Raw genomic sequence first — 21,644 nt, forward strand, 5'->3', positions numbered from 1 at the left:
ATATACATACAACATTTGAGCATGGCATTGATAACCATGTCACCACAGCACTGATTTCATTCCCTCATTTTAAAGAGGACATATGATGCTATTTTAAATTGTCATTATTTTGTTTATTGGGTGTACTAGAATAGGTTAACATGCATTAATGTGCACTTTCACATACTGTATGTTATTGCAGCACTTCTATTCCCAGCCTGAAATGTTCTAATTGAGTTCTGGTTTTTACAAAGCTGCTCCTTGCCAAAAAGCCTAAAGTGCCCTGATTGGACAGCTGACCAAGTGCATTGTGACTGGCCAAACATATCAAGCGTGTATGACGCCCCTTACCACAATCAGCTTCTAAAGCAGCCTCAAACACAACCTGTTAATAATGGTGTTGGTTTTACCATATCATTTCGAGCCCAAGTCGAATTCAGAAAATGCAGATCGACTTGAGCAAAACGGGGGTTTTTTTTTTCTTGAGTAAAAATATTTTATTTTGTAAAGCCTCGCTAACCATGTCACCACAGCACTGATTTCATTCCCTCATTTTAAAGAGGACATATGATGCTATTTTAAATTGTCATTATTTTGTTTATTGGGTGTACTAGAATAGGTTAACATGCATTAATGTGCACTTTCACATACTGTATGTTATTGCAGCACTTCTATTCCCAGCCTGAAATGTTCTAATTGAGTTCTGGTTTTTACAAAGCTGCTCCTTGCCAAAAAGCCTAAAGTGCCCTGATTGGACAGCTGACCCAGTGCATTGTGACTGGCCAAACATATCAAGCGTGTATGACGCCCCTTACCACAATCAGCTTCTAAAGCAGCCTCAAACACAACCTTTTAATAATGGTGTTGGTTTTACCATATCATTTCGAGCCCAAGTCGAATTCAGAAAATGCAGATCGACTTGAGCAAAACGGGGTTTTTTTTTTTCTTGAGTAAAAATATTTTATTTTGTAAAGCCTCACCCTCTGTCTTTGCATATGCCTTTGAGTGGGCATTATCATAACATATGAAGTAGAAGTTTGCGGAAGTAATATCTAGACTTCAGTCTTTCGTTTTAGGAAGGTCTAGAGCGGTGTTCTCTGTATACGTGCACTAATAGATACATTACACACGAAAGGAAAAGTAAAACATTAAAAAGCATCATATGCCCTCTTTAAAGGTTTATAACTATTTTCATAATTAGTAATGAACTATGTCCCCTAATAATTTGCTACCTCTACAGTATGTTACACAATCTAATGAAAGTGGCAAAATCCCAAAAATATCTTGAATTCATGATCTGATGGATTTGTACTATTGCAGGCATTCTTGACCAAGGTGAAGGAGTGCTCATCATATTCGAAGAGCCCCCTGTGGACAAGACTTACGAGGCAGCTCTAGAAACCATACAGAACATGAGCAAAGTTGTGGATTCACTGTACAACAAGGCTAAGAAGTTAACATAGGTGAGGCACTTAATAAAATAAAATGCGCACACAAATTATTTTGCTCTCTAAATATCCATGTTTGTTATGAAATCTGGTTAAATGTTTATCTGTAATTCATGTATCTGCCTGATTTTTGAAGCGCGTCTTCATGTTTCTCTCCTGCAGAATAAACATCAGAAGCTGCTGCTGTGTGAAATGGTTGTATGCGTGTGAGTTTGCCCGTGTGTCTGTGTGTATGGCCAACATGTGGAACTTTTTTTCTCACAGTAAAAAGGGACAACATTGAGCAAGATCTACTTGTTCCCCAGTTGAGAGTTTTTAATGTTTCTTTTCTTTCAAATGGACAATTTCATCTTTCTGATCCTCTGATTTTTTTGTTCTTCTCTGTATCTCTCAACGGCCAACACAGGCCATCAGGGAATGTTATACAACTACAGTAAAATCCTAAAATGTCATATAGAAATGTATAGCTCTTCTACATTTAAAGTTTTTTAATCACAGCAACTTTGTGATACAGACTCTTGGGTTTCGGTTATCTGCGGTTCATCGGTTGTTTCCAGTAGTGCACATCTTTTTCCCCTTTTCCTCATTTTATGGATGCACATTCTAAATGATTGTTGTAGTTGAGAGATTCAAAGGAACAGGCTCTGTAATAAGCACAGTTGCCAATCATATTACCACACACACAAACACACACACACTAGAAAATGATTTTCTAAGTTCATATGATCAAGAGTATTGTTTGCCGTTTACTTTTGCAGTATACCGTCTTTACAGTTTTGTATTTACAGTGTACTGTTTGCCAAGTAGGGTGGTTATATTAAACGGCCCAGTCCTACAAAGGTTTTAGTCCTCTTTGATTAAAATAACCTTTTCCCCAACACACATTTATGTCTGCACTGAAATGTATTCTTTTGTTTGTTCGTAGTTTTTTTTCGGATCTTTTCAGATCAGTATCTCAATGCAAACTCCATTTCTAGTTTGCCAGCAATAGACCATTGTATAAGTTAAATACCCTCAATACTGTTATTTTTAAATTCAATGTTTTGTAATTTTTTTTAATCTCATTGTTTTCCTGTAAATGTATACGTTCACACAGCCTTTGCAAAAATAATTATTCATTTATTCTGTTGAGTGTGCAATTATAAATATTCGACAACAAAAAAGTCATTTCGTGTGGGAGAATGATGTTTTTAAATGACTTTGAAGTCCAATGTTGATTTGAGAGCTTCCTGCATGTGATTGTGATTGATTTGTAGTGGTGATCTAGCATTGATCATTGACATTGAGAATTTACGGAGACATTAAACACTTTGGAAAGTAATGTTTATTTTATTTTATTTTTGATTAATTTTTTTGTGCCTAACATTGAAAAGTGGTCCAGAAAAGTCCTCTATCCAAAGCTTCGGTTCTCAGTGATTGAAATCTTGGTATATGCAGATTTCAGTTCAAGGAAAATGACTTTGTTTTTGTATGAGTTGGCCTGTTCACTTATTAAAGTGTTTTGAGGGAAATTATCCTTATCCCTTGTTTGTACACGAGTATAATCAGGGCAATTTCCTTAATGTGGAAGCAAGTGTGTTTTTCTTGTGATGAAAAGTATTTGGGAATTTTCGCAACGAATACATTAGGATTGAATGCTAAATCACAAGGACATTATTTCAAGAGAACCAAAACCAATATATTGTTTGCTGTGGTTAAAACAATATTAACTTTGTATAGAAAAAGAGTAACCTCATTATTTATTTGAAGTTCTGATCTTATCCAATGAAATACCTTTTCAGTATAACTGACTCTTTAAGATCAGACTAGCTCAGATTAGTATATAAAATATGCTTAAAGCTGGCGTTCCACTTTTCAAAGAGTTAATGTATTAGTTTGTTTCTCTAGTTATAAATATAATTATGACGACAGAGGTGATGGGACTAAAAATAATCACAATAAATGCATAATTATAATAAAACAACAACAACTGAACAGCCTAACTATCCTTGAGTGGATAAGACTGCTCTTGTATTCCACATGACAATTTATTTTAATGAGCTTCTATGATAATTTCATAATTTGAACAGACTGACTGGGTTTAGTACTCTCAGCAGTTGGTTCAAATGAGGAGATTAATTTAGATTTCAACAGAATAAATAAAAATCAATGCAACCTATGCATGAATAAATGTGGATGGTAAACCTTTATTTTGAAATAAACCTTCAGGTATAAGAAACCCACATACTCCTGAAATAATTTAAAAAATTTTATTTTTGAAATCCTTGGAATATATTCAGTAATTGCAGATCAATTATATGAACAATTCTATGAATAACCGTTACACAGTACATCCAGAAATGACATTTGAAATATTGTTCCGAATAAATATGCGAGACTTTTATTTTGACACTCTAAATGTCCAGCGTTTGACTCGACGTTCTTGCGGACGCTTTCACACTGGCCTTGTATATGGCAGTTCAGTAGACAAACACTGAATGAAACGAAACCATACACGTGTCATGCTGATGCACGCAGACAGGTACATTTAATAAACATGACTGTACAACGACGAGGAATCAGTAAAACCCCTGAAAGTAGCGCCATTGAAAAGAAAATTAAGAGGTAATGTTTTTCAATTTCTGAAACTTTATGAGCCCACATTGACTTTGCATTGCTGCTGCTTCAGATCCTTGTTTACATGCATAATACTCCCTACATGATGTCAGAATAAATGTATATTTCACTTTTTCGTTTTGCAATCTGGCAATCAAATGAATGGATGAAAGCAATGCACACCTGACAGTCCATCGCACCTGTGTTCTGTATTCCTATGGTGTGTGTTCATTCAGGGGAAATGCGCAGAGACAGGCCTCTTCTTGGAGAGGTAAGGTGATCACGCTGTTGCTGCTGACAGGAGTCACTGGATTGGTGAGCTGGATGTATTTCACATGGGCTGATGACTTTACACACACATTGGTTTCAAGAGGCGAAATCCTCACTCAGCCTAGAGTGTTCACAGTTGAGTGCTCTGAAGACTACAAGAAGTACAAGTTCTTTCCAGGTATGCAGGAGGTTATTCATCCATTCATTGAACTCCACTCACTCAGTGTACAGCATGTATTGCAATATTTATAGGAAACTACAGTATTGCATTTGTTTTTTTTATAAATGTAATAGGGAAAATTGCATGTTGATTTAAACTGATAGAAAGTGACATTCCAACCATGTTTTTGTGGTATTTGCGTATTGAACTGTAATTGGTCTTTTTTGATCAAACTCTATATTTTATTACAATTCTTTTGCTACCTTGCAAATATATGTATGGTTTTTAAAAGTGGCATTTAAAGTGCATTCACTTGTTATGCATTGTTGCTTGTTACTTTTATAGATAAAATATATTAAATAATATTTATAATATGTGATAAAATATATCAATAAATAGGGGGGGAAAGTTAAATCCCTTTTCCTCTTGTTTTCATATTTATATACAGTGGGGCAAAAAAGTATTTAGTCAGCCACCAATTGTGCGAGTTCTCCCACTTAAAAAGATGAGAGAGGCCTGTAATTTTCATCATAGGTATACCTCAACTATGAGAGACAAAATGAGAAAAAATAAATCCAGAAAATCACATTGTAGGATTTTTAAAGAATTAATTGGTAAATTCCTCGGTAAAATAAGTATTTGGTCAAACAAGCAAGATTTCTGGCTCTCACAGACCTGTAACTTCTTATTTAAGAGGCTCCTCTGTCCTCCACTGGTTACCTGTTAATGGCATCTGTTTGAACTAATTGGTGGCTGACTAAATACTTTTTTCCCCCACTGTAGATTGAATGTATAATACCTGTACATTACAATCATAATTTTATTTGTGATATTTGCATGTTGAACTGTAATTGATGTTTTTTTTCTTATCAATTCGATATGCAGATTATCATCAGTTTCTTTCTTAAGCTGTATTTTATTACAATTATTTTGAGATCTTGCAAATATTTTATAGTTTTTAACAGTGACATTAAAATAGCATTTACTTGTATTGCTTGTTAATTTGAAAGAAAAATAGAAAAATAATATTTAATAATACATGTATTATATTATAAAATATAAATTAAGAGGGAAAAAGTTTAAGCGTTATAACTAAACTATCATTTACCTTTTTTCCCCCCTGCTTGGGAACAGTTATTGCCAAAACTTTGTGAAAATATTTTACTTGGTATTGATGTAAGCTACATTCTCTTTTAAAACTGGTAATTTATTAGATTGATTAATCAATCAGTTACCTGGTTTGCTATGTTTATAAATCATTACATATCACATTTTTCTTAACCAAAAAACAAAACAAAAGTTGTACTCTACTAATTTTCGTTGTGCATATCGGATTTATTAAAAATAATAAATTATTTGGTTTCTTTGACTGATCACCATATGGCTAATGGCTTTGGTTTGTGGATGGTGGGGCAAACATTTACTTTTATGCATTTAGCAGACAGTATCCAAAGCAACTTAAAATAAGAGGAACAAAGCAATTTGTCAAACAACACAATAAAGCAATATTATAAAGCAAGTTAGAGAAGAGGAGTAATGCAAAGAAGATTTTTTTTGAGTGTGTGTAAGTGCATTGGTTAAGATGCACCCAGCTATTAGTTTGCTATTTGGATCTTTGTTCCAAAAATTGTGTAATATAACTGGGGCAACCTCTGAACTAAAATGCATTGTGTCAGAGGAAACCCGCTTCCAAACAACTTCCAGGAGTAGAAAGTTTTACTTGAACAAAGTCAGCGCCTGTGCATTCCAACGGTCTAAATCATGAAGTTAGATATTTGGTGGGAGGCTGGATCTGTGATTGACAGTCTGAAGCCTCCCACATAGGACTCATAACAGAATCTAATACCAGCTCCAAAAAGCTGTAGGCACCACAAACAAAGCAAGCGCTGGGATTAACAAGCACTCCCTTGGCTCTAGTTATTCCCACTCTCTTTACGACAGACATAAATATGCTTTGGGAAAAAGAATGGAAAGAGGGAAATATATTGTCCTGAAGCTAACTGTAGCTGTTTGTGGTCTTTTGAAATGGATTCTAGCAAGTGGCATATGAATCTGTGCCAGAATGCTGTATACTGTGGAATTTGATTGGATGTACAGCCTTGTTGTCAATTGAACACCCCACTGTGAATATTGCCTGACTGACAGCACCTCCTCTCTGAGAGGATTCTGGAACAGAGTCATTATGCAGTACATTTTGCAGGGCAAGCTCCCTCGCTGAATGTGTCCTCGAATATGCAGTTTGAAGAGAGAATTTGGCAGGGGCATAGAGCCAGTTACTTTAATCACTGTCATATCAATATAAAAGGCTAATGCATTCTGTCCTCAGGTTGCACCCCATCAAAATGCGGTAGAGCCATTACAGACAGTGTTGTGACTTTGGAGGAGGCACAGAAGCTTAGAAGGTACACATGCACACTGACAAACATCCTGATAAATATATATGTAGGGGCGTTTCCACCGAGAAGGCAAGGAACGCAGTGTCTCCTAAAAAAATTGGATGAGAAAAAAATTTGTAGTACAAAAATAAAACAACACCAATATTACAAAATATAACGTTAAAAAGTGTATAAATCACTAGTTTTCCTAAAGAATTATTGTCTAAGAGCGACACCGGCAGGTAAAGTTACAGCGGGAGTCCGCGTCTCTCTCGCCTCCCCAGAGCCCATTGAGTTTTAACAGACCCTCTAAAGCGTGCGGTGAGTTCAGTGGGGGGTAATTAAGAATGAATGGGGCAAAGTACAAAGACTTTTATGCTCATGAAGGCTGCATTTATTTGATCAAAATACTGTAAAAACAGTAATATTGTGAAATTTAAAATAACTGTGAATGTGCTTTATTCCTGCATTGACAGTAGATTTTTCAGCAGCATTACTCCAGTCTTCAGTGTCACCTTTAGTAATAATTCTGATATGCTGATTTGGTGCTCAAATATAATTTCAGAGTACTATACTGTTAAAAAAAATCTGTGTTGCAAATATGACATTATTGGAGTATGGTTTACAAGAAAATACTATTTTCATGTTTATTTCAATGTGTTACTTGCTATTTTTGTAGCTAATTGTGAATTTTACTAGCAGTTTGTGAGTGAAAATTGTTGATTTTTTTTTTCAGTGTAGCATTGTTGAAAACAGCTGCTTAATGTTTTTTTTGTGGAAATGGTGATACCTCTGAAAATTGTTGTTTTATTTTTTTCTCAAGATTCTTTGAGTAGAAATATCTAAATAACAGCATTTATTTGAAATAGAAGTCTTTTGTAACATTATAAATGTCTTTAATGTCAACATTGCAATATAATGCTTTCTTGCATAAAAGTATTATTATTATTTTAATTAATACTTTAGTATACATGCATAAATACATGTGTTCTCTTATTTTACAGGTTAGCTGAGCGGGGCTTATCACTTGCTGGCTCAGATGGTGGTGTGAGTAAACACTTTTCAGTTCAAATACTTGCATCTTTGTTTCAAAATAATGACATATGAGTCTGTCATGGATGCAGTTGCTTAAGAACACAAGAGGGCAGTACACACTATGGTTTTGACTTGAGCTGGAATTCAAGAACAAACTTCTTTTCCAATATGTGTCTAGATGGCACCATATTGTTTGGTATGATTGAGTTTCCACAGGAAAGCACTCTCATTAAGAGTGCATTTGAGAAAATTCACATATGATGTGTTGTAAATTCTGGAAGCAACTTATGTGTTTGATGGGAACAACTTGTGACATTCTCAGTGGTTATTGAAATTGCATTTTGCATTAGTAACGGATTAAGTTAGCTCACCAGTTCATCACTTTGCTGCTTAATGGGAAAATACTGCAAAAGAGCATTGTCAAAAAGTACATGTGGTGCTGAGACCTAAACCATATTGTAAAATAAAACGAACCAGATACTATTTAGACTGAATCTAAGGTCCAGTATTGCTTAAAATGTTACAACCACTGTTATAAATAACATCTTCATTTGAGATAGTTAAGCAGCTAGCGTTTCCTTCATTAATTTGTGGCTTGGAGTGACCTTGAACTCGTTGAAACCTGTACAAAAAAAAAGTGAAATTCATAAAATAATTTTCTGTTTTAATATATTATAAAATGTAATTTATTGCTGTGATGTGCAAAGCTGATTTTTCAGCTGCAGTTATTAAAGTCTTCAGTGTCACATGGTCATTCAGAAATCATTCTAATATGCTGATTTGGTGCTCAAGAAACATTTCCTCTTATCAATATTGAAAACAGTTATGCTGCTTTATTTTTGTGGAAACCATGGTAGTTCAGGATGCTTTTGTGAATAGAACGTTCAAAAGAACAACATTTATTTGAAATAGAAATGTTTTGCCCAATTATTAATGTCTTTACTGTCACTTTTTAAATTAATTTAATGCATTCTTACAGAATAAAAGTATTGATTTCTTTTTTTTAAATTTGCACTTTTCGGACTTTTCACCCAAATTGTTATGCTGATAATGCTATTTGTTATTATACATTTCATGTTACCTTACAATAATGCATGTTTGAAGCATGTTTGCTTGTGGTGACTTTTAGACCCCTCTTATAAAAAGACTGTAGATTACTCTTTATGATGTTCACTTTATTTTGACTGCACTGGATTACACAGAGAATATCTAAGGTGATACCTGTATAATGTTACATCATATACATTTTTTAAGGTAGAAACCTAGTCTTGAGATCTTACCAGGCAAAGAAGCATTTTATAGAGTGTGACCAGTGAACTAAAAGAGGGCATAACAGAGGTTCCTGCTGAGTTTTTAAGAGGAGGTCAGCCTCATAATGATTTATGAAGTGTGTGGTGACAGAGAGCAGGGAATACCAGGACTGAGAGGAGTCCTTCTGTTGACCTTATGATGGAGCACGAATAACAGCCTCAGCGGTGCAGTCCAACACTCAGGGTAGATGCAAGTCCTCAGTGGTTGTCTTTGGAGTTTATTCAAACCAGAGATACTAGGGAAAGCATTGCTTTTTTGCCAGATATTGACAGTTTCCTCTTTGAAAGTGTCTTTATTCCTTTTTGTTGTGTACAGGCCTCCATCCTGGACCTTCACTCTGGGGCGTTGTCGATGGGAAAGCAGTTTGTAAATATCTATAGGTGAGTATGCTGTCATCTCCAAGTCATCTCCAACTGAACTTCAGCTATAGCTTGATCTATTCGAATCACAGCTCTATCAGACTTCTCAAGGTGCATTTCATCTACACATCAAAGTACACCCTTGGGACTGAGGAGCAGAACAGAAATCAATGGCGGCAATGATGGAATGACTTTCTAGCTTTCTAGATCATGTCTTCTTCTTTTACACATGGAGTTTTACCTCATGCCTTTATATGGGGTTTTTATATGGGGTTTACACTTCGGTGCCCACACACAGGCTGGTACTCTGCTGGCAGTTAACGTGTACAGCTGGCATGTGTTGGCACGCTTGTGTGTGAATCTATTGCTGCTTGTATTTTGATGTGGCAGCAGCATTTCAGTTTTTAAATGGCTGCCATCCTACAAATGTTTAAGGTGGTGTGTTTTTGTATTGGTTTTTATTTTGATCTCAAATGAATCCATCTGTTTTTTGTTTTTTTTATCCCCAGATATTTTAAGAATGAGTTAAGGGATGTTTTTACAGAAGATGATTTTGAATTGTACAGGTGAGTGATGTGGAAATGTTTGAAGTAACTAAAAATCAGTTAATTCCAAATCATTCAGTTCTCAAATATTGGATGAGTCCAACGTTAGTATTTTATTTTATTTTATTTCAGTTTAGTTTATTAATTAAGTTTAATTTAATTTTAGTTTAGTTTATTCATTAAGTTTAGTTTAATCATTAAGGTGTTTTAATTTTAAACCGTTGCTTCTGGCCAAAATATGAGTCCTCTATCCACAATAACGGTTCCTCCAGTAAAAAAAAGTCCATCTCAAAAGTTCCTGTTCTCCTCTCACATTAAAATCCACCAACATAATTGTGCAGGACTGTTTTGGATTGTTTTTGCTTCTAACCAGTGCTTGATCTGTGCATATTTCTCTCCTGATTCAGACAAGATGACTTTTCCACTGGCGAAACTAATATTAGGGATAGAGGACAAACGCACAGGTTTTTGCTTCACATGAAGTTAATTGATAGACATGTGGATTATTATTATGTTTATAGTAAATATTTTTAATTATAGGTGAACTATTCCTTTAATATTTGTAGTGGTGGTGCTTTATTTTTATAATCTCTTTAGCTGTGCCACTATAGTTATACACATTCAGACAGACATCTTTGGTCATTTTTTTTGTGGATCGTCATACTTTTTTTTTTGCGTTTTACACCATGAGCATTGCATTTTTAAGATGATGTGTCAAGTTAAAATAGTTCTACTGTTTTGAACACAAGAATCCTAATTATCCAGGGCTTCCTTAATGATTAGTCCTTGAGGCAGCCCACCAGCTAGTTGGTCTAATCTGTGGTTTTATGATACCTATTATGGATATAGATGAATAAAAGTAGGAAATGTCTACTATATAAAGAAATTGTATGTGCTCTGTTTTAAACCAGGGATGTCCGTAGCCGAATTCAAAAGGTTATAGCTGAGACTTTTGGTCTGGACTCCAAACAGATGTACCTCACCAAGCCCACCTTCTTCTCTCGCATCAACAGCACCTCTGCCAAAACCACTCATGATGAGTACTGGCACCCACATATCGATAAGGTAACACGCACATCCAAGAACACTTTAGCGTCTAGCTTTTAACTCATATCCCAGGAATGTTCAAGAACTCTTAATGTTTACTCTATGACCAGTGTTCTGAAACATCAATCACATTGGTTCCCTCAGAACATTTACCAAAAATATCTCCATGCACATGGGCCCAGATATTTTGAACTAGCTTTAATAGGCCATATTATTGCAAAGTTGACATTTATAAATTAATAATGTTTCACATCAAATTAGTTCAGTGACTTGAAATAAAGCAGAAATTTAAATACTTGTCTAGAGAAGCAAAAGAGATTAGCTTGATGTGTTAGCTCATAATCAGTTTGTTCACCCTGTCCCCCTCAAATACAAAATTTTAATTCCACTAACTAAGATGAATTATTCAAACCTCCTAATTAGTGCTTTAGGCTCATGCTGAGATTTACTTGAGGTTTTAAGGAAAATAAATGTTGGCGTTTTTTAAAATGAGCATATTTTTTATTTATTTTTTTAAAGGAGACTTATGGATCCTTTGACTACACATCTTTGCTCTACTTGTCTGATTATGGGTTGGAGTTTGGTGGTGGACGGTTTGTCTTCATGGATCCCAGTAGCAACAGGACGGTGGAGCCACGTGCTGGTAAATACTGTACAAACAATATCACACACATCATCTGGGTTTGTAAAAAAGCATGAAAGTACTGCAGTGTGTTCAAGCACGATAAGGTTTTAATTAGGGCTGTCAGTTGAAAATGAAATCAAATTTATGGTGTAATTAATTAAATATGCCGATTAATCAAATCAATCAGCATAGTAAAGTATAGTAAAATGCAGATTATTGGCAAGATTAAATTCTTTAAATCTTAAGTCTTTTTTAAATAATTATTTGTACTTTATTAACAGGTTGAATATAGACTGGCGATTGATGGCATCTTTTTATGGTTTTACAAAGAAAAATTATATTTCAAATAATTGCTGCTCTTTAGAACTTTCTATTAATCAAAACGGATATTTAAAATATTTGAATTAAAATAGAAAACAGATGCTTTAAATTGTAGTAATTTTTCGCAATATTACTGTGTTTTTTTTATTTAAAAATAAATATGTACGAAAATGCTTAAAGCTAAAACCATTCTTGTTGGATTTACACCTAATGCCCACTGGAATTTTTTATTTATTTCTGTGCTCCCGAGTATTTAATTGACCTCTTGCAAGACATGGTGTGATGTTTACTTAAATTAAGATCAGTCATGCTCTGCCTGGTAACTGTGCCTAATGCGCATAATAATGTGCAAAATAGAATGAATGATTGATTGCTTTGTGTAACGTGTGTAAAGTTTCCGTTCTTTGAATTCTGTTGGGAGGGAAAACTGCATTTTAAAGTAGCAAGAAGTGTACCTCCTGTAGGAAGACACAAGGAAAGGTACTAAAACCAGTTCATCTGTCATGAAGATACATTGAAAGGTAGTGTGTATAAACTTTATGAGGTTATTAATTGGCACCACTGAGCTTCTTTCGCACACCAGAGTCGTTTTAAAGGATCATGTATGTGGCTCAGTGGTTGCATTGAGGTGCGAAAGCATTAATTATAACTTTTTCATTTGTATATAACCATGCAGTACAGTGCTTCCCACAGGTTTGAAATACACTTGTGGTGGTAGCCAGGTGGAAAATCCTCCTATTACCCACGGCACAAAAATGGTCTACTACATGTGACAAATAACAAATAATGTGAGATTTTTAACAATATTTTGATTTATTGAAAATCATTTTAATTACATAGCCTACTATTACATTTAATTACATACTAATATTATTTATTATTATATGCATTGTAAATTATGCAAAATTACAGCATTTAAATGGTAGAGTTCTCCTTTGTCACATAGTGTCTCTCTCAGTGAATGGCACACAGATTGTACTGATACTAGATTAGTAAAATCTATATGTTGAATAATATGTGTCAAATAATGTTCTTAGTCTTTTCTTCCTGTGGGGAAGCATCCCAGCCAGAAACGACAATAGTTTACTATGAATGAAATGGAAATTAAATTAAATTAAATACAATTAATTGTGTAACCAAAATACCAATAATGCCCAGAAAAACAACAACAACGTGTGACTTTTAATTATAAACAAGCCCGAAATACACTGGGACTCTTATTTTGAAATGCCTATACTATTGCGGACTTTTTAAGGCATTAAATTTAAGAAAACTCACCCGGAGGGATATTGCTTTATTTGCACACATGCTCCTTAAATACATTTAACAGTTCGTGCACATCTATTTTTATTTGCGACTGAAGTGCCCGCACTGTCGAGCCCTGTGTCTGTGAAATATCTGCCGCGTCTCTGCAGCGCAGTTTTCGCGCACACAGAACGAGTAGATACGAAATGTGTAGGGCAAGAGAAGATTTTCCACTAGTTAATCGATCGCGGATGGTTTCATTATTTTGGGCGGATAAAAAAAGTATGAGGGTAAAAATAATAAAAGCAAAAAATGTTCTCCATATATACTTGGGCGGCCGTTAATATACCTGGGCGGCCCGCCCTAGTAAAGTCTACTGTATGTGTGGGGATTTCATTAAGACTCTCTCCTGTATCGCACCGATTACAGCCACACTCCAAATGCTCTTTATGACTTGTTTTACATACCTGCTGCATGGACTAATTGTTTTGTTTTCTCAGCCTGGCATTTTGATAATGTCCCCGACTCCCCGTGATAACGTGATCCATGAATAGCTGCCTGATTATTTCATCTGCACGGAGAAGCTGTTTTTTGGCTTGTGCATGTGAATTAATTTACCTTTCAGCTCTTTATTAGGATCTGTCAGTTTTGAGTGGATAATGTCTGCTATTTTCCAACTTTGTTAAGGTGCACTCGGAAAAATGGCATCATACAATGATGATAGAAACTGTCAGGCTCCTTTCTTTTAAAATCTTCACCCACTCCTTGAGAGGTGTTTTGCCACATAACGTGACTTTTGATAAGGTAGTGCTCTCTGAGCCCATTAAAGAGTGATGGCAGGTGTCTGCATATAACATATGCTTTTGCACGTATATGTATAGATATATAAATATTTATCTATAGATCCATATATATGAAATAATATATGTGTGTGTGTGTATATAATTGGTAATGTCTGTGTACAGTGGGTACGGAAAGTATTCAGACCCCCTTAAATGTTTCACTCTTTGTTATATTTCTTTTTTAATAAATCTGCAAAAATGTCAACAATTCTGTGTTTTTCTGTCAATATGGGGTGCTGTGTGTACATTAATGAGGAAAAAAAATGTACTTAAATGATTTTAAGTACATTTGATATATGATATATATATATATATATATAAAGCATAAATGCATTAACATATACTGTATGAGGTCAAAGCAAACAGATTTCCAGAAACAGCAACTGCTTTTGCACATATGACTGCCTTAAAGAATTAGTTCACTTCCAGAATAAAAATTTCCTGATAATTTACTCACCCCCATGTCATCCAAGATGTTCATGTCTTTGTCTTCAGTCGCAAAGAAATTAAGTTTTTTGAGGAGAAAATTCCAGGATTTTTCTCCATATAATGGACGTAAATGGTGGCCAATGGGTTGGAGGTCCAAATTGCAGTTTCAAAGGATTCTAAACGATCCCAGCCGAGGAATAGGGGTCTTATATAGCAATAGATAAGTAATCTATGTAAATTGTTTATATATATAAATGTAAATCATGAATATTTATAATTCTGAAAATATAATTGTAAATCAAAATATATATTTATAAATCTTGAACATATACTTGTAAATTGGAATATATATTGTCTACATCTTAATTATATCTTTATTATCAGGCATGTCAATAGACTTTTTTTTTTTTTTTAAGTGAAAACATTATGCCTATACATCCTGTATACAGGTATAATGCAGATATTTTACTAAATTATTGTAAGTGCATCTCGCTAATCTAAACCAAAAGGAGTATTTTCCCTTTATTATAAAAAAGGCTGTCTGTGGTACCAAAAGGTCCTCACAGTGACAGTGTTAATATTTTCTACACAATTCAACATGGCTGGGAGGGATAGAGAAACTGTCAACAACATCATCTGTTTACAAATGGTGATTTTATTGAGATAATTGCAGCAGCGTGTGATGGACAGCAATAATTAATACAGTACACTATCTGTATTGATATAGGATATATTGATACAACTGTATAGGATACATAGGTATACTTTAAAAAAAAAGTTTTAAATAATACAGAAAGCAGTAAGAACATCTGCCTATATTGACATGCCTAATAATAAAGATATATTTATATTGAGATATGGACTATATGTTCAGATTTGCATTTATATTCTCAAGATTTATAAATATACATTCTGATTTACAATTATATAGTCAGAATAATAACTATATATTCACAGTTTACATTTATATATTCAAACTTTCAACTATATTTTCGGATTTAATTCTATTTATTCAGAATTTCAACTATACAGATTAACTTCTAAACATATATTCATGATTTGCATTTATAATTTATATATACATTTTTTAAATTTATATATAGAGACGTATATCTATATATTGCAACTTTCATGTGTATATACTGTATATGTATGTATATTTAGAATTATAAGTATATATTCACAATTTACATTTTTATATTCAGACTTAAAATTATATTCAGATTTACTTCTGTATATTCATGATTTTAATTTTAATTTTAATTTGTTTTTATATATTCAGGCATATAACTATATATCTAGATTTAAATTTTTATTGTCAGATTTATAACTATATATTCTGATTTATATATTCAGATTTTATATAATTATTTACTGTTTGGTGCTTCATAAGTAGCATTTTTATTTTATTTTATTTTGTTTCGCTTTTTTATCATCAGTGTAATTTCTAGGCTTAAAATACCCATAATGCATTATTCATCAGACTCCAATATTTGCAGCTTTGGATTTTTCCCTCTTGTCGTGCCTCGTCTCCAGCTAGGGTGATGAGTTTTGAATGTCTGTTTCCAGTTTTAAATGAATTAGGATACAGTGTTGGATGTGGCAGCTGGAACGTGTTCCTGTTCACTGGGTGGTAGAAGCAGTGTGCTCTGTCGGTGTGTTGATTATCCATCAGGTGTGGCTGATGAGCCCTGATCTTCGCTAAAGTAATTATTAGTCTGATGGATAACTCTGTCGAACAGGCTGTAATTATAACTAGACTGACAATCAACCTCCCTCTTTCATGATGGATGCGAGCAGGAGAGATATTGGCCTGTTGAGACACACAGAGCTAAACACAAAGGAGGAGGACCGAGGTGAGATGAGAAAGGGGAGGGGGGTCTGCACAGACATTAGAAGAGTGTGAAAGATGATGTGGTATGTTATAAGATTAGACCGGGGGGAAAGCACTTTAGCTATGTCGCACTGGGAAAATTGCTGCCTGGCACTGGATGAATCCTCTGTGATCACAGCTGCATCTCCTAATTTGAGAGTCAGAGAGGTGCAAACACCTCATACGGCTATAACCAGCTGAGGAGTTTAAAAGAGGCGGCAGGTGCGTTTTTATTGTCAGGTGGAAAAACAAAGGCCTGTATTTTTGGCTGTGTTAATTTCTGTGATTGCAGATGAAAGGAAATGACATAGTGTTTGATATGCACATACTGTACAAGGACACTTTTTAAAAGCAGAAGACCTTGAAGTGGTGAAATACAGTAGCTATCTGTCATGTTATGTCTTTATGGCATGCATTTAAAGGGTTTCTCTTATGTAATTTTTTTTTTTTTTTGCATTTAAACTTTATTTACTCCAGTAGTGAGTCCCTTTAAGGCACGACAGTTCATTTGGTGACCAAAATCTTCAAAACTGTTTCTCATGATTAAGTTTCGATAACATATTGTACGTAAGGTATTTTATTATGCTCGTTCTAGTGTAAACAAACTCTACCAAAAAGCAGGACTTCCATTCCTACATTTAGATTGAGAGTTGCATTTTCTTCCATTATTTTTTCTAAGAGTGGCCTGTTTCCTCCCCCTTAAAACATGCGAGAAAACTCTCTTGCTCATGAATTATGGGGGCTTTTTTTTATTCATTTTGGTGGCATTTCCAACCTTGCACAACACGAATTTATGCCAAGGCCAAAATAGCTTACTGGTTAAAGGGATAGTTCACCTAATAATTACAATTCAGTCATAATTTACTCACCCTCAAGTTCCAAACCTGTATGAATTTCTTTCTTCTGTTGAACACAAAATAAGATATTTTGAAGAATATGTATGACCAAAGAATGTGTTAACGGTCCCCACTGATTTCCATAGTACCTTATTCCAATAAATTTCAATAAAAACTAAAACATAAAATAAAAAATGTCTTGCAAAAAGTGCACTTATCTAGTCAGAGCCAAAAAGGGCATAGACTAGATCATATGCAACTTTTTTCTATTGATTTTTTTTCCCACTCTAAATATTATTTTCCGTTTTCATTAAACTCCTCTCCATGGAAACACAATCAAGGCATATCATTAGAAACTGAAATAATTGCCATTTTATTGTTTCGCAGTGAACCAAGTTACATGACAACATGCTGGCAAATCGTGTGTGCTTCTCTGTGCCTTTCATGCTTAATTTGTTTTTTTGCTAAATTTCTAAAGCATTGAACCTGATGTTTTTTAGCCCGTTTCTGTCTTGCATGATATCATTCCTCTCCTAATTTCCATGCAAACACTGTAATCAGGATTTAAAGTTTCCCAGCCTAATACTCCAGATGTCCTTAGGCATTCTTTCAACTTGCAGGTTTTATGGCATTATACACTTTCCTCCAGCAACGTAATGCAGTATGTTATTTACACATCCATGGTGATCCTAACGTGTCATCTCCTCAAACGTGCAATAACATTGTACTATTTTAATGATATTCAAAGTAACTTGTGCAGACACAGTTTGCATAAATATCCTGTTTAGCAAATGTCTCCTTATGCATCTTCAGTTGAAGTGTATAGAATTAGACTTGGCTAATTAGCATGGAGGCAGCATGCTGTTTTTAATAACTTCCTTCCAGCTTTAACCTGCATGGGTCACTGTGAAACCTGCCATTTTATGGAGGAATGTTTTTGCTGAAAATATCTAGTTTTAGTTTATCAGATTGATATGATATGATATCTTATCATATCATATCAGAAAGTAATTTACGTAATATAACAATATATATTGTTTGTTTCGAGAATCAATAATAAATGGCATTGATTTAGTAAGTTCATGTTTTCCCATTTTGACAGAACAGATATATTGTCATACGATTAGTTATTATTATTGGTAATCATTTTCATAAATGCTTTTGATGCCACTGTTCCACTCTTAACATGTAATTAACTGCTTGGATTTTTTTAAACTAAAGATTTAAAGATTCCTTTTAACGATGATGATAGGTTAATGGTTCCATGTAACAATGATTTTAGTAATTATAAAGAATGAATATTTGGGGGGGAAGAAATGTTATTCCATCACCAAATTATCAGATGTTTTCAATAATAAATACATTTAAAACAATTAATGCCAAAGGTATATTTATACAGACTTAGATAATTTTTTAGAGAATAAATGCTATTTGATTCTCTAAAAATAATCAAATTGGGCTTTATGTTGATTCACAGAAAAGAACTGGCTCATAAATGTTATTCGTCTCATCTATATCAAACTTTGTCAGAATGTTGCAATATTAAATTAATAAAATATTAAAACCTGCTGTGTTTCCATACAAAAATCATTAAGGATTTTTTATGTTAATGAACATAAAAATGTTCATTTTATGATTTTTTACTAAAAAAATCCCTGTTGTATTTTCTTTGTAAATTCTTACAAATTTATTTGAACATGAGTAATAATAAATAAATGGATTTCAATTGTAATATCAAGCACATAATTTTTTTCTCCTCCTTAACCAAGCACTGACATGTTCATGAAAAGACTGGTTTCCTGCTCAACTGGGGATTTTGAGGTGTTGAAAACAGTATTAAAATGTGCATAGATGTAAATTATTATCTTAATATTTATTATTTATTGTATTTTTTCCCCCTTTTTTTAAGCAGGAGCTTTGTAAACCATACTTTATAGTTTCCACATAAGCCTGTTTTTATAAACACGTTGAGAAAACTAATTTGCTCTTCTGTGGAACTGCTGTGTTGATTAGTGCATTACAAAGTCATACCTTGTTGACACAGAGCATGTTTTGTTAGCCATTTTCTTAATTTAATGAGATTCAGTACAACTTTCATGATCAAGAATGGTCTACAAAGGTCAATTCCGGGCAGAAATAATGGTGGTAAGTTACATAAATATCAAATTTAGCAAAAGCCTCGCTTCTTAAAATGAAATCATCAGTCCGACCAAGTAAAATTAGGACATTTAAATAATTATATCAGCACCAACTTGTATTTAGAGATGCTTTGGAACCACTTTCCATCAACACTCAGATTTACAGTGTGCTGATCACCATTAAATATGTCAAATGTGAAAACAAACATTTAACTTCAGAGACAGCTTAAAACTATTTTAAACTGCCAGTCATGAGAAAAAATTAAATAACATTTTAAAAAAGTATCCGTACAGTCTGAACGTTGTTGATTTACTTTAGGGTGACGTTAACATACTTCATATGCTTGTTTTTCAGCATATCACTTCAGCCTTTCTCCCGTTTCTCTCTGTCATCGTCCATCTTCTTTCATCTCCTGCAGGTCGGGTGTCTTTCTTCTCATCTGGTTCTGAGAACCTCCATCGTGTGGAGAAGGTCACTTGGGGTACTCGATATGCCATTACAGTGTCCTTCACATGTGACCCCGATTATGCCATTGATAACCCCTCCCTGCCTGTAGGATCCACCCGGCTCAAAGAGACGGATGAGTGACAGGAACCCTACGGCAAACACACAGGGAAATGCTGAAACAACAGTCGTGTTCATGGCATAAAAAAAATTCTTATTGTCCCGTTAGAAAAATGTTTGGGATTTTCTGTGCTCAAATGGGTTTTGTCTCCTTTGTTTTTAATTTAAGAGGTGTTTTGTATTTTCAGGAGATTTACTTGAATTGCCGTCATTTTGAAGGCACGCATCTTGTGGGTTTGACTTGCATTCTGAAGGTGCTTCTTTACAATTGAATTCTCTCTTTCCTGGCTGTGCTTCACTCTTTAAAATCTTTTATATTATTATAGTTAAATCGCTGTCTAGACAGGAGACACAAGTGGGATGAGAGAACAGGTGTATGTAATGAAAACAAAAAGCTGGAAACCCAGTTGTCAAATATCTCTTATTTGTGTCACAACCTGAAAAATACTCTTTGTAGATTTGCTTTCCAAAAACTACTTATGCTACTAATGAAACATCAGTGCACCAGATACCCAAAGAATATTTCATTCCTTCAGCCATGTCTTTCTACTTGTATGAAAGTTTTAAAAGAAAACCTTTTTGATATCTTTGATAAAAGAGTGTTATAATAATCAAAGAGAGAAGAAAAGTTTACTTTGTATGTCTTTTATTCTAAGGTCTCTTTAACCTTCTATTGCCAAGTATACAATTTTGTAATGCGTATATGATGAGCACACATTCCCTCTTTCGACTGTGTTAGTTTTAATTACACTGACATTATGTGGTAAAAGTCCAGTTTAGCCAGTCACAACACATTTGTTTTTGAAACCTTGTTTTGAGATGTAACAGCTAATTGCCGTCTCTGTTTACAGACCCACAGCCCAAAACTGAGTGCTCTCTCTGTTGTGAGAGTTGATGTGAGATTCAGAACAGAAGGTTGTTACTTCTCTCATGTAAAGCATGGGCAACCATCAAAATCTTCTCAGTAGTTTGTTTTTAAACCTTAGGCTATGAATTTGTCAAAACCTGTGGTGACTTTTAGGGAACAAAAACAAAACAAAAAAGGTTTCTTGAGCAGCAAATCAGCATATTAGACTGATTTCTGAAGGATGTGACACTGAAGACTGGAGTAATGATGCTGAAAATGCAGCTTTGATCACAGCAATCATTTTAAAATATATTCAAATAGAAAGCAGTTATTTTAAATAGTAAAAATATTTCACAACATTACTGCTTGTGCTGTACTTTGGATCAAATACCGGTAAATGCAGGCTTGGTGAGCAGAAGAGACTTCTTTATAAAACATAAAAAAATCTTACTGTTCAAAAACTTTTGACTGGTTGGTTATATAGATTACATAAATGTTATATTGTAATATATATATATATATATATGTATATATATATAAAACATTTCTGTCCCCCTCACTTCTGAAATGATGGCTATGCCCCTGGGTAGAGAAGTCTGTTTGCTCTCTACTCATATGTGATGATTCATGAATTTTGGCTGATGCCTAATTTGCTGTTCCTGTTGCATCACCAGTAGTTTAATTGGAAATCTCTCTTGGTCTGTAATGTTCCTTTTTTTCAGCTGCTAATTCATTCATGTTTAGTCGATGTAAGGCTGAATATTAACTAGTATGCAAAAACTCTTTCTAAATGTATAAT

The 21,644-nt window shown here is 34.1% G+C and overlaps 2 protein-coding genes across 2 annotated transcripts in view; both read left to right on the plus strand.

The window, feature by feature from the left end:
• psmd11b (proteasome 26S subunit, non-ATPase 11b) overlaps window positions 1-2,748 on the plus strand; it is an 11,462-nt gene extending 8,714 nt beyond the window's left edge. The window contains exons 12-13 of the mRNA XM_016254948.1: window positions 1,300-1,442; window positions 1,590-2,748. Of these exons, the coding sequence (XP_016110434.1) occupies window positions 1,300-1,442 (143 nt within the window). The 3' untranslated portion in view covers window positions 1,590-2,748. The remainder of the gene's footprint in view (window positions 1-1,299; window positions 1,443-1,589) is intronic.
• A 1,091-nt stretch (window positions 2,749-3,839) lies between these two features.
• ogfod3 (2-oxoglutarate and iron dependent oxygenase domain containing 3) lies at window positions 3,840-21,051 on the plus strand. Its single transcript, XM_016254949.1, has 9 exons — window positions 3,840-4,031; window positions 4,259-4,470; window positions 6,779-6,854; window positions 7,832-7,874; window positions 9,489-9,553; window positions 10,042-10,098; window positions 10,989-11,142; window positions 11,644-11,767; window positions 19,853-21,051. Exons 1-9 carry the CDS (start codon window positions 3,964-3,966, stop codon window positions 20,020-20,022), a joined length of 969 nt encoding a protein of 322 aa, XP_016110435.1. The 5' UTR covers window positions 3,840-3,963; the 3' UTR covers window positions 20,023-21,051.
• The last annotated feature ends 593 nt before the right edge of the window (window positions 21,052-21,644 follow it).

The sequence above is a fragment of the Sinocyclocheilus grahami genome, unplaced genomic scaffold, assembly GCF_001515645.1.
Source record: "Sinocyclocheilus grahami isolate Dianchi unplaced genomic scaffold, SAMN03320097.WGS_v1.1 scaffold1295.1, whole genome shotgun sequence".
Taxonomy (NCBI): domain Eukaryota; kingdom Metazoa; phylum Chordata; class Actinopteri; order Cypriniformes; family Cyprinidae; genus Sinocyclocheilus; species Sinocyclocheilus grahami.